General features: G+C 38.7%; 1 protein-coding gene across 2 annotated transcripts in view; it reads left to right on the top strand.

Annotated features, from left to right (window-relative positions):
• The window catches only part of LOC136857407 (WW domain-binding protein 11), a 97,716-nt gene extending 84,621 nt beyond the window's left edge, over positions 1–13,095 (top strand). For both annotated transcript variants that reach the window (XM_067136056.2, XM_067136057.2), the window contains exons 7-9: positions 3,002–3,272; positions 5,312–5,409; positions 12,780–13,095. In XM_067136056.2, coding sequence (XP_066992157.1) covers positions 3,002–3,272; positions 5,312–5,409; positions 12,780–12,886 — 476 coding nt within the window. In that variant the 3' untranslated portion in view covers positions 12,887–13,095. The remainder of the gene's footprint in view (positions 1–3,001; positions 3,273–5,311; positions 5,410–12,779) is intronic.
• Positions 13,096–13,464: the final 369 nt, after the last annotated feature.

Raw genomic sequence — 13,464 nt, 5'->3', positions numbered from 1 at the left:
AGGTTTCTTGCGTTTCATCAAACTTTTCTTGTGATATGTTAACTAATCGACTGTTAACTCTCCCAATATTGTGAACTGGTGAGAATCAAGGAGGCAGTGGTACGAACATGCTGTTTTACAGCGCGCTCCGATGCGCTTTTGTTTGCATACAGCTGTAAAATATGGCGCGAGAAGTGAAACGGAATCGTAGTTCTAATTTTTCCTCCTTCGAAAAAGAGTTGTTAATTGAATTAGTCAGTAAATGTATATAAGTTATTGAGTGCAAGCGCATGGATGGCTTGACGATAAAAGAAAAGGACAAGGCATGGGAGAAAGTCCGCGATGGTTTCAATGGGGTTAACAGATACTTTTTTTTTAGCGGGTATCCACTGTCACCTAACAAAATCACTTCGTTAATTGTCCAACTTCAAACTGTGCTCCATTATGGGAGTTATTAAATATTGTATTGTCGTGTGCAGAACCAGACCACCTAGCAAGTATATCCCTGATTTGGAGGTTAGGCTCATTAATCACCTGAACATTAACAGAGAAATATCCCTTCCGATTACGATATATTTCAGCCCAATTGCCTCCAGGTGATTGGATTCTTACATGTGTGTAATCTATTGCACCTAGAACAAACACTAGGAAAACGGCTTATTTCATAGAAGTCGCGGATAATTTGCTGACGCTCTTCTACTGAAGGGAATGTAATGTTATATGCCTCCTCCTCATGGATGCTATTGCTGCAGACACTCGTCAAACAACTCTACTAACAGTGGCTTTAGAAATTCCAGCATTGTCTCTGACCATTATGTGAAAATAACCAGTAGCAAAAAATCGTAATATTATCAGTATCTGCAACATTGGAGAAAGAGGTTAAGTTTCTCTTCGTAGGATATTCTAACCTCACTCGAATTTTGTCAACAACCTTAGCAACGACTATTTTCGATAACCTGTATCTATAAAGAAATTCCGCATCCGTCAAATTTTCAAGTCATTACGTCGCTGAACTCTTCTTTGATCAGGATTGTTTTGTAAAAGATCTAAATAGAGCAATTCTGCATCGAAAGCGAGATTCACAGCAGCCATTTTGGAACAGGTTGCTAAATGCTAATGTTAGCCATTTAACATTGGAAATGGCTGATGTTAACTTTAATATGCAGTTTAACATTTGTTAATGTTAACAGTTGTTGATGAAACGCAAATTTTCTTAAATCGTAGGTTAAAATGATTTAACACCTTGTTAAGTAGTAACATGTGTTGATGAAACCGGGCCTTAGCCTTTAGCAGTCCCCTGCCACATCTGCAAGGCAGCAGCTTCCAGTTGAATTTATGTGTCATTTCCTACACAATGGTTTCAATAAACCCCCTAAGGGTGAACTCCTCTACCCATAGCCATTGGCTCTCCCTTAGTTTGTCAGGTTTGGTAACAGCCGCCCAATCCTCGGCCAGACAGTCACAAGTAGTACCGTCTACTGTCGCATACAGTGGCTGGATGTACCTGACCTAACTACTTTCGTTTCGAATATGGATCAAATTCTATTACACTATCATTGTTGGTTGTATTGCATGCCTCTGAATCGTGGACAGCTAGGAGGATTGAGACAAGCTCGATATCTTTGAATAGATAGTGATGTAGTGAATCCTTGGGTCTATCAACATTGGAGGAGAGCAGAGACAAAGGATGACAGAAAAGGCAATACCTAGAGCTATGATGGAGGGAATTGCACAAAAAACTCGGTGGACCAATGGTGGGATGAGCTGGAAAGAGATCTAAACCAGTAGTGTGTCTCAGGAGTTTGGAGTAGATTGGCAGAGACAAAGACAACTTGTTATGGCAGCCCGTGGTCTGTATTCACTTGGGGGGAAAGCTTAATGGAATATATACACATGAACACACTGAAGAATGCAAGACACAGTAATTGGACAGAGAATAAGCTGTACATCCATCTCGCTCTGTCCTGAGTAAGGGTACACAGTGCACACAAATGTTTCCAGAGTCTGCCTCTTTGTACATTTCTGACACAAAAAGTGATGTGCTAAAAATTTATAATCCTTTAAGTATCAGCATGACTAAAAGAAAGGATCACATAGATTTCTTGACTAGTTAATGCATTGAGATTTATCTGCACTTTGCCAGTAAAAGTGTTCAATTCTATGCTTTTAGAACAAGTTTAAATCATATCATCTTCTATAAATTGTCCTAAATGCACTTCGTCTCCTTCTTAATATAAAGAAAGTATGCAAGTTTATTGGTGAGACACCGAGCTCGACAGCTGCAGTCGCTTAAGTGCGGCCAGTATCCAGTATTCGGGAGGTTGTGGGTTCGAATCCCACTGTTGGCATTCCTGAAAATGGTTTTCCGTGGTTTCCCATTTTCACACCAGGCAAATGCTGATGCTGTACCTTAATTAAGGCTACAGTCGCTTCCTTCCCAGTCCTAGCCCCTTCCTGTCCCATCGTCGCCATAAGACCTATCTGTGTCGGTGCGACATAAAGCAACTTGTAAAAAAAAATTTTTTTAAAAAATATTGGTGAGACAAGAAATAGTTTATTACAAAAGTCCATAGCATGGGATGACATAAGTTTGACACTTTTTCTTCTGTACTGCCCAAATTAGTGTTAAAGCATACAGCATAATGCTCTAGTTCTATGTGTGTCAGAAGCTTGATCTATTGCTGTCTTAACAAGAGGCACTCAATAAATTCCAGAATTTTATTTTGATTCTACCAGCCTATTTTTGGAATACCATAAGAATCAATTCCTGGACCTCTAGGTTTTGCTCTGTGAATCCTGAGGTATTACTCCAGTGGACACTATTTGAATAATAGGTGTTGGTGTCATTTTAGAGAGTGATTGGGTTCGCCACTCAAATGAACTATGGGGATCTCTTGGATTAGAACCGATAATCTTTCACATTCTTGGATTTGCTTTGATTTTTAGAGTTAGGAAAACATTCTTTTTATTTTGTTGTCTTCTTGATAGCTGTCCTGTTCCTTAACATTAATTCATGTTGCAGGCATTCCACCACGCATGCTGCGTCTGCCTGGCCCTCCCCCTCGATTACCTACAGGCCTACCCTTACCTGGAATGCCACTGCCTGTATCTGGTGTACCATCTCCCCTAACTACCATAACTGTTCCTGCTGGCCCGACGACAACTGCTCCAACTGCCACTCCAAATGTCTTGACTGCTGCTCCCCAGCTGATCGACCGAGCGCGGGAAGGGGCAGCTGCAGATGGCACCAAGAAACAGCAGGGAGCTACCATCGAGGCCAAGCCACAGATCAGGTGAGTTTATGTTCATCAGTGGTGAACCACTTGTTATCAGAATATCTTTGTATTTTATTAATTTAAAAACAATTTAAGACTTTATATTTTAAAACTTCCTGAATTATGATGGTGATAATCTCAAGTTCTTATGACAGAGCAAAAAACCATTTGGACTTGCATTACTGTTAAACAGTTATTACGTTTCCATTAATGTACTCCAGTTTCATCTATTTAGATTATTAATGGATTTAAGTATTTTAGCCCTTTATATTAAGAAAATAAATTTTCTCACTTCGAACATTGATGTAGGAATTAGAAAGATGTTTTTGAAGACTTTCATCTGGAGCGTGGCATTGTATGGAAGTGAAACATGGACGATAACTAGCTCATACAGAAGGAAAATAGAAGGTTTCGAAATGCAGTGTTATAGAAGAATGCTGAAGATGAGATGGGTAGATCAAATCACGAATGAAGAGATACTGAATCAAATTGGTGAGAGGAGATTGATTTGGCTAAATTTGACAAGAAGAAGGGATAGAATGATAGGGCACATCATAAGACACCCAGAACTTGTACAGTTGGTTTTTGAGGGAAATGTAGGTGCTAAGAATGGCAGGGGTAGACCAGAGTATGAATATGACAAGCAGATTAGAGCAGATGTAGGATGTAGTAGTTACATAGAAATGAAAAGGTTAGTGCAGGATAGGGTGCATCAAACCAGTCTATGGACTGATGACTCAAACAACAACAACAACAACAAAATTGTAAATCACTGGAACTAGAAGTTACCACTCTTGTAACCTTGCTTACCTTCCAAACAAATTCAGACACAAAATGGAATATTGTAGGATTTAAAGACGTTGAATCCGACAACATTAAATATGCATCTCGTTTTATGAAAGATGATCAGATCAGTAAATATCATCTCTAGTCTGTAACTGTCTTTGTTTTCATGATAGGAGCCAGAGGACGATAACTAAATTCTTGGCCGATTTCTGCAAAAGGTTCGGTCTCACCAAAGCCCTTCTTAAATCAGTTGCTTTAATTGCATTCAGAGGTTCTATTTGTATATCTAGGAGCCATATGTATGGACCATAAGGGCACTGTTCCTTAATGGCTTAGTCACATACTTAAGACATCTATATCTATTTACTTCCATGTAGTTGATTCATTTACCTTATGTCCGACTCATTGGCTGAACGGTCAGCGTACTGGCCTTCGATTCAGAGGGTCCCGGGTTCGATTCCCGGCCGGGTCGGGGATTTTAACCTTAATTAGTTAATTCCAATGGCACGGGGGCTGGGTGTATGTGTTTTTCTTAATCATCATTTCATCCTCATCACGACACGCAGGTCGCCTACGGGAGTCAAATAGAAAGACCTGCACCTGGCAAGCCGAACCCGTCCTGGGATATCCCAGCACTAAAAGCCATACGACATTTCATTTACCTTATATTTGGTGCTCTTTGTCTACTACCTGTAAATAGTGTGGGAAGGTTTTGAAATAAAAAATAAAATATACAGTATATGTGGAATACAAGGTGAGAGGGAATGTTGTACCACAGTACTTACAACCTTCAAACAGAAAGTGAACTTGGAATGACTCAAGTGGTCCAGTGTGGCCAATAAAGTCAGTAAAAATATTTTTACTAGTATTTTTATGTTCCATTACATAGCTTGTTAGACCATTTATTTTATGTTTCATTTTATTTCCAAACATATGTTTTACTGAATCTCTACTTGCATTAAAAATGGACCTATAAACACTTAATAGTGATTAAAACTATATTCTATCCTAGCAGATGTTTTAGCGATAGTAGTTGCTTATTAACATGGACTAAAATGAATTGCACATGAATGCAAGATATTCCATGCTGCAATTAAGGTTGATAACCCCTGTAACTCATGTTCATGTTGATGGAGTGTCCATCCTTGGCATTGTAATTTATCTGCATGGAGGTGTCTATTTTATTTACGAGAAATATTGACCTTAGCAATCCTTGTTAACTAACTTGAAGGTAAATCAGGATGTTGTTGTTATTATTATTATTATTACAGGAACTTGAGTGCAGATGTTACTAGATTCCTTCCAACTGCATTGCGAGTGAAGCGAGAAGACAAGAAAAAGAAAGACGTGAAAGGAGCAACTGTGGCGGGTGAGTCCTTACATCTGAATTGCCAGTGTGATCAGTTGCACTGTGTGAGGTGGGAAATGCCCCCTAATGTCCTATATTTCTTCAAAAGATTTTACCCCCATCGCTCTAGACACATTTTCTATTGCACCATCTCCACTTTTGGAAATACAGTAGAAGTCTGCTATAGCGAGTACCGTTATAACGACAGCTTTTTTTCTGTGTATTGTCCTTCGGTAACAGCAAGAACCCTATAATTGATGCATCCGTTATTACAAGTGATTAAGCGTGCGTAATTTTTTCCATTATCAATATTTATGCACTCCAGCGATTATATTGAATGTGATCGATCATCTTCGAAATAGATTTTTTGTTATTACAAGATATTAGAATCATTCCATATTGACGGTTTTCACTTTACAAAGGTGAAAAATGAGAGTATCCTCCTAATTCAATACAATAAATATTCCGTCATTAGACGGAGTAAACAAATTCAAACATGTTTCGGTTCGTTTGAGCCATCTTCAGTGAAAAATGAGGGGAGTTTGAAATAATTTACATAATATAAGTTGAAAAAATGCTAAAAAACATAATGAAGGAGCAAATGAAAAAAGGCTCTCTTTTGTTTGTTTTTTCATTTGCTCCTTCATTATGTTTTTTAGCATTTTTTCAACTTATATTTTGTAAATTATTTCAAACTCCCCTCATTTTTCACTGAAGATGGCTCAAACGTGCCAAAACATGTTTGAATTTGTTCACTCCGTCTAATAACGGAATATTTATTGTATTGTATTAGGAGGACACTCTCATTTTTCACCTTTGTAAATAGATTTTTTGCTTTGTGCACGAGCGAGCTCTTTATTATAAACTATAAATTTAATTTTTGTTCCGTATTGAAGTGCATACTAACAAGCTCTCTCGTCGACATTTGAACTCAAAGGCGATATTGGAATTGATTAGTAATACTCGTTGACTGGTGTTCTATAAGCACAGTTTGAAATGAAAGAGAACTTGTTTTCGTAATAAATGCGTAAATAACGTGGCCAATAGCAGTAGTTGTTAACTCATTAGAAATAAGGGCTGAAGTAAATGATCGCTTAATTTAAAAAACTATGTACTGAAATTAAGCAACAATGTGATAGCCTCAAAATACAGCACCGAGTGGATGACTGATTTCGGAGGTTAGTTTATTCAGTAAAACCTTGTTAGGCGTTTCTGCTGGGGACAAGGAAAGATAATGCGTTCAGCAAGTAAACCTACTCTTGAATACACAAGTAAAAACTATCTAACACAAATATATAAACACTTCATATTTTTTGTCTACCATTTCTTTTTTTTGCTAGTGGCTTTACGTCGCACCGAGACAGATAGGTCTTATGGCGATGATGGGATAGGAAAGGCCTAGGAGTTGGAAGGAAGCGACCGTGGCCTTAATTAAGGTACAGCCCCAGCATTTGCCTGGTGTGAAAATGGAAAACCACGGAAAACCATCTTCAGGCCTGCCGACAGTGGGATTTGTACCCACTGTTTTCCGGATGCAATCTACCATTTCTGAAGATGCGATGAGAGTATTAAAAGGCGTGGAAAAGACAAGAGATAATATGAAAACCTTTTCCACAGGGGCTTATTAAATATAAAGAGTGTATTAAAAGGTGTGTAAAATACCTGATAACAAATACAAAAACATTTGCAATGCGGCCCCTTGAAAGTATCAGCACATTATTGCAGATCATACTCTTCAACCATGAATTATTTGGCAATTAACCCTTTCCGGCCCTTAGCGCCCGAAAGCGCCCGACTGTTCATTTAGCCTTCCGGTCCTTAACGCCCGAAAGCGCCCGGCTGCATTATCTGCATTCGTCTGCGATCTGTGAGGTAGTTTGTTATTTTTCTCATCAGTGAAGTGTTTATAAGGCATTTATGAACACGCAGTGCAATCTACAAGTCTTAGGAAATAAAGGAAGAAAGATAATCTGTCTTGACGTTGCCTAGGCAACGGTCTTGAACTTCCGCGAGCGCGGGTCAGCTGTTTCGTTCGTAAACATGGCGGGATTGAATATCGCGTATATTGAAACTGAGCTGAATGTGGGCGAGAAAAGTGACACAGAAACCTTGAGTAGGGGTGCAGGTGAATTTTTAATGAGTGAATAATAAATCAACGAATATAATTTTAGTGAAAACAGTGATATGAATGAAAACGAACATCGATAAATCGGACCTGAATGCGATGCCACGGCAATTCAGGTAACACAAATATTACGTTTCGTTACTCTGAATGATTAAATGGATGGTGTTGAACCTGCGCATAATTCGGAAAGAGTATTAGGGGAAAGAGATTGATTTTTATGTATGTTAGGCGGAGAAAAATTATTCAGTGACATAGCCTATTGCGCATATAACAATGCAGCCTTCAAACAGTCGCATTCCGGTAAGATAAAAACAGAATGGGAAGACACTTGCCCAGATGAAATAAAATCTTATATACATGGGCATCATTCCACTTCCAAAATCACGTGATTATTGGTTTTAAGGGATTCAGACAACATGTGAATGTGACAAATGCAGACTGTCTCTGTATCGAGTATTACGAGGATTGGTGGGGGGGTGTGAAAAACACATTATGACTCAATAAACAGAGAAATGGATGTGATGGTATATATTCTAATGTTATTGAAAATTTGAATTCATTGTGATCAGTAGTTTTTACTGTATTTAACTTTTTCTGAAAAAATACGGTCTGCTTCATTTTTTGCTAAATAATAGGTTGAAACCTGGGGATAAGCAGAGTGAAAATGCGGGCGGGAAAGGGTTAAACTCGGCCACTTGCAAGAGAAGTGACTTTGATCATCATCTTGAATGTGACAACATTTCGATTGACTCGAGTCGAAACTTGATGGTGCGAGTTTCAACATACGTGCCACCATTGAAAGATGCAGATACCTGTCCACTTCCTCAATTTATTGTCGTTAATAAACTATTTCACGACTTTTCAGTATCTATAACGGGGCTACCACAAGATAAATATGCACCGCGCTAGTGAATTTCACACGATTATGTTCCTAATCCTTACGTAGTCTATCATGCTACAGATATTTGCTACCCTTCACTGCATCACTCAACACACTCTAACTTCAGAATGGAATGCGAAATATAAGCACAAACAGGTTTACTGGGTTATTCAGCAATACCAACGAAAACCAGAGACCAAGACTGAACTTCCCTGAGGTTAATGGTTTGCTTCCCGAAGCTATAATTTACTCTCTCAAGTTCTGGAATTCAAGGTCATTTTCCGTTTTCACTTTTGCCTCCTGTGGCATGGGCTCTAATCTGTGTTGGGAATTATGTTCCTTTCATGAGGGATGATAAAGAACAGTTTCAGGGCTGGGGAAAGTGTGATCGTACTGAGCGGTAATAATGAATTTTGTGATGCGATAAATGAGGTATTTTTAAATAGATCTAATAAGACATGAATCGGGACTTTTAATTTACGAAGTGCTAAGCAAGAAATCACCTTAATGAGGAACGCGCAATATGAGGTTACACTGTATTTTCTCGCATCTGGTTAAATTTCGGAAAGGGTATGCTCGATTAATTTATCGCGAAAAGATTATCATTTACTCTACTCGTGCTTGAAATAAGTTTTCATGGTACATATGAGGTTAAGTTAGGCTAGGTCACTGTTTGGATAAGAAAACTGAAAAAGTTTGCCACAGAAGCCACTGGAGTGATACTAGTCCAGTTTTTCAGAATGGAATTGAACATCCGCATTCACGTTGTCTTGAAATTAGGAAAATAACTTATGAGTTGGCCGTAGTATGGGAATCGGAAAAATTGCAAATTTTGAACAAACAGATTGCCATTACATACCGATTGTAATGTGTGTGGGGTATTCCTGACTTTACGAAAAGAATTGGATATAACGACAATGCACTATACCATTATGAATTCTCACTATAACAGACTTTTACTGTACGTTTGGGAGATAAAAATTTGAGTAAAGTAAAAGCTATGATAAAATATTAGTTCAATAATATCTATTAGATTCTCAGATTTGACGCAAGGAAGTTTAAACAGTTTTTAAATTAATTTTTATTTAGTACAACTAGAGAACCTTTTGCCCACAACTGCTTCCTGATCAGATTCCATCACTCTAGCCCCCACCATTGATAGTATGTTCCTCAAAAATTCAATGGTCATCAGACTGATGAGAACAGGATTCAGCTGTCAGATTTTGCTGAAATAAATTATCTAACTCTGGTATTTAACACACTGCTTGCTGGAAAGAAGACTTTTACCGGATCTGTGTTTTATCTCCTCCAGCTTAATGTCACCATCTTCCAGCATTTGGGGGCAAGTGCGTAAGTAACTTCCCTCACAGTGAGAATAAACCTATAATTTATAAAACACAAATTCAGATCCCAGACGAATGCAGCATACTCCATACTGCAATCTAAGGGTGGTATCCTCTGTCACTCAAGTTAAAGTTGGAGTGTCCACACTTCTATGCCCAAAACTTGTTGAAAATTCCAGAAAGAAGGTCAGAAGATATGTCAAATACTCTGACGACCATCAAATGGATCAAAACAGTCTCAGAGAATTTGACTAGTTAGATTGGTTTAGTAAAATCACTAGCAAAAAGAACCATTCCAGGAGATTTTTATAAGGAGTACATATCAGGTTCGAGTGACTAATGGCAACACAACTGAAATCGGTAGAAGAGAAAAGTTGCTAAAAACTGTTGAAGATATTAATTTTACCCATTCCGGTTGGAAAGTTTCTTTGCCTGATTAAAAACTAGACCTCTGACCAAACTCCCCTATAAATGTAGAAATCCAAAATAGCTGGAGATAAGAAATTCACTACTTAACTGGATGAGACAGGAAACTCTCTTTCATGCCATCCATCTATCCATTCTAAAGAAAATTTAGAAACTCTGCTGAAGAAAAATGTTGCATGACTAGATGGGATTTATGCAGCACTACTAAAAAATTCTAGATCAGCTGCACAAGGCTTGGTTCATTTTTCATTTCCATGCTGCAGTCATTTGGCTTCTTCCAACCTTCAACTAAAATCATGAATGAACCCAAATCTTCCGTAAAATTACGAACCGATACCTCTACTTTGTGATACAAATTATAGAAAGACTTCTCCGATACACAGCCCATTAAGAGCTGGGCCTGTCAAGGCGACTCCTGCCCAGCCAGATGGCCTGTAGATATTGAGTATCACATTGTTAGTGTGATAGCGTCATTGCTTGGCTTTCTTAACTGGGTATGCTGCCTCTTTTATCAGACAGCTTCTCAGTTGACCTCACAAGGCTGGGTAGGCCACATTCCAATTTTCAGACTAAGATTACAAATCTTCGGACTGGCCGGAGAATCAGACCCTGGACCCACCGTCCAGCCAAGAGGTAGACATGCTACCCCTACACCACATGGCAGGCAATTATAGAAAGGCCAAGCTTAAATCCCTCTTAGTCATGACTGTAGTTACTGTAGATTCCAAGTGCTCTCCATATCCATCTACTTGGAAGCTGGGTTTGTGAAGAGTTTGTCTTCCTAGATCTTTCAACAGCATATGACAATCTGAAAAGATTGGTGGTGATGATTGTTTTAAAAGGAAGTACAACTTGGCAACTGTCCTCTATATAACACTAATCAGAGAGAAAAAGTAGAAGGGATCTGCCAAAGGAAGTCAAGGGCCATGAAGGGCGTGAAAATGAGTGTTCCTAGGCCTCAAGTCTTCTAATACTGTCAGGGTCAGGAAAGAACAAGAGTTGACCAAGGGAGGTCGGACAGGATAGATGAAAGTGAGGAGCCTGGAATAAGTAAGTGGAAGCAATACCAGGACTCAGCTGAGGGTCCCGTGATCGCCAAACCATGCTCCAAAGTTGAGAGCCCCAGGGGCCCCTTTTAAGTTGCCTCTTACAACAGGCAGGGAATACGGTGGATGTTATTCCATCACCCGCACCCATGGAGAAATCTGAAGAGAGGTCTTCTAGTCAAACTGATCTAAACTATTAAAGATTGTCACCTTGCCAGCCTGTCAATCAGCGTATTTTCAAAAGTTTCAAGATTTCGAAGAGCCCTAGACTGACGATTTATTCTGTTGTGTTAAGCTGAGGATGTTCCCCATTTCTTCCAGCTTGAGCTGATAGGTCTCCAGCGCAACACTTGACTTGAGGATAAATTCCTGCAATCCCGATATTAAAAAAAAAAAAAAAAAAAAAGTTAGGTTTTTCAGTCTGCCAAAACTAATTTTGAGTAATAAATTTATAAACTACCTAAAAAAGAAAAACATATGGGAGTAGAGAGACATTGTCTTTTCACTATTGTTATTTCATTTTGATGTTTTCCAAATTTGTATTCCCCTCATCACTAGATGGTTCACTCTAGGCTATGTGTCATACTTTCATAACCTGTATGCATCTGTCACTGTATTATTCTTACTTCCTTTCACTCACTTATCTTCAACCTCGTTGTAGGACGTCCACCTTGCCCCTCCCCCTTGCCTGACTGACTCGCACTCATTTTTCTCGGTTTTTCTGCCACACACTTTTCTTTCAGTCTTCAACTCTATTCTATCCTGTCAATCTTTCATTGCACTTTTATTTTATTTTTATTAATTATTTATTCTACCACATTTGTCCTTGATTCTTCTTATGTCCTTACTGTTTACTTTGCACACTTATATATGATGGAATAAGTCTCCTCTTTAATTGGAGCTTGGAATCTAGTGACATACGAAAGTACTACTTGCTATAGACCAACAGTAGAGCATTGTTAAATTCAAAACTTTATTATTACAGAAGTCTTGTCGTTCGCGAGCAATAAGATTTTCTTCTGAACACACGGAGTGTATTTCTCTGCAAAACTTAAAGAATTTCACCTTGTTTTCTGATATGGCAAAAGCCCAAATGCTTATTATTATGTGTAAGAATGGATTACAATCATCAACCATGCTACTTAATAACCCTATCTGTAAATATACATTCCTGGTACAGCTCAGGTAGAACAGTTTCTATGTAGTGTACATAGATGGGGATTGGTAGAATCACCTTATTGCAACAGCAGTTTGGTCACTGACATTATAAAGCAAATTTTATGAGATTACCCACTTCAAGCTTCTTCTGGAAGCTTGGAGAATCTAATCTCATCCACATCTGAAGCACTGCCAAGGATTGAGACCCTAAATGTTTCAACCACAAATAAATGAGCATTGACAAAGTCTCTGTAAGCAGCTATATGTTTTGTATATTCCTGTACTTGTATGCTTGTCTTCACTTTATTGTATTTCTGATTGTTGATTGCTAAATATAAATTCTCCTTAGGATAAAATGAAAGGTTTTTAACAAAACACAAGTTTACTAACGAGTGTGGTATCGGTGTTCACAGAAGCAAGAGCAGAAACCATGGTTCCAAAGCCTTCTCCAGCTGGCACTCAACTGACCAAAGACGATGCCTACATGCAGTTCATGCGAGAGATGGAAGGACTACTGTGAATGTGTGCTATCATGTATTGTGGATACTCTTCTGCCAGTTACTTTCTGGGACAGTCCCTGTGGAAATACGCTTCTTGAGGCAGTGCACACCTACTAGTGTTATATCCCTATAGCACTGTACATTCAAACAAACTTGCGTTTTGAATGTAGAGAGTTAGAGAGTTACAAATTGTAAATAAAATATATACAACTCGACTGAAGTCACTGAATGCAACAAGACTCATTTTCTATACAGAGTGCCTTTTTTCTTCACAGCTCTAGTCTCTCTCTTATGACCAGGTGCATCACCCTCAGTTATGACTTAACCATGGTAAAATGGATAGCTTACCACAGCTAAGTTGAATTTCTGTTGCATCAAACCCGGTTTTGAAATTTTTGATGTATTACCACAGTTAAAAGTGTACCGGTAGTGAGTGAGCAGTGAAGGAGCTTTTACAATTTGCTTTACGTTGCACCGACACAGATAGGCCTTATGGCGACGATGGAATAGCAAAGGGCTAGAAGTGGGAAGGAAGCAGCCATGGCCTTAATTAAGATACAGCCCCAGTATTTGCCTGGTGTGAAAATGGGAAACCATG

The sequence above is a fragment of the Anabrus simplex genome, chromosome 1 (genome assembly GCF_040414725.1).
Source record: "Anabrus simplex isolate iqAnaSimp1 chromosome 1, ASM4041472v1, whole genome shotgun sequence".
In the NCBI taxonomy this organism is placed as follows: domain Eukaryota; kingdom Metazoa; phylum Arthropoda; class Insecta; order Orthoptera; family Tettigoniidae; genus Anabrus; species Anabrus simplex.
The sequence above is the reverse complement of the archived record's forward strand: the minus strand, read 5'-3'. Positions and strand labels throughout refer to the sequence as shown.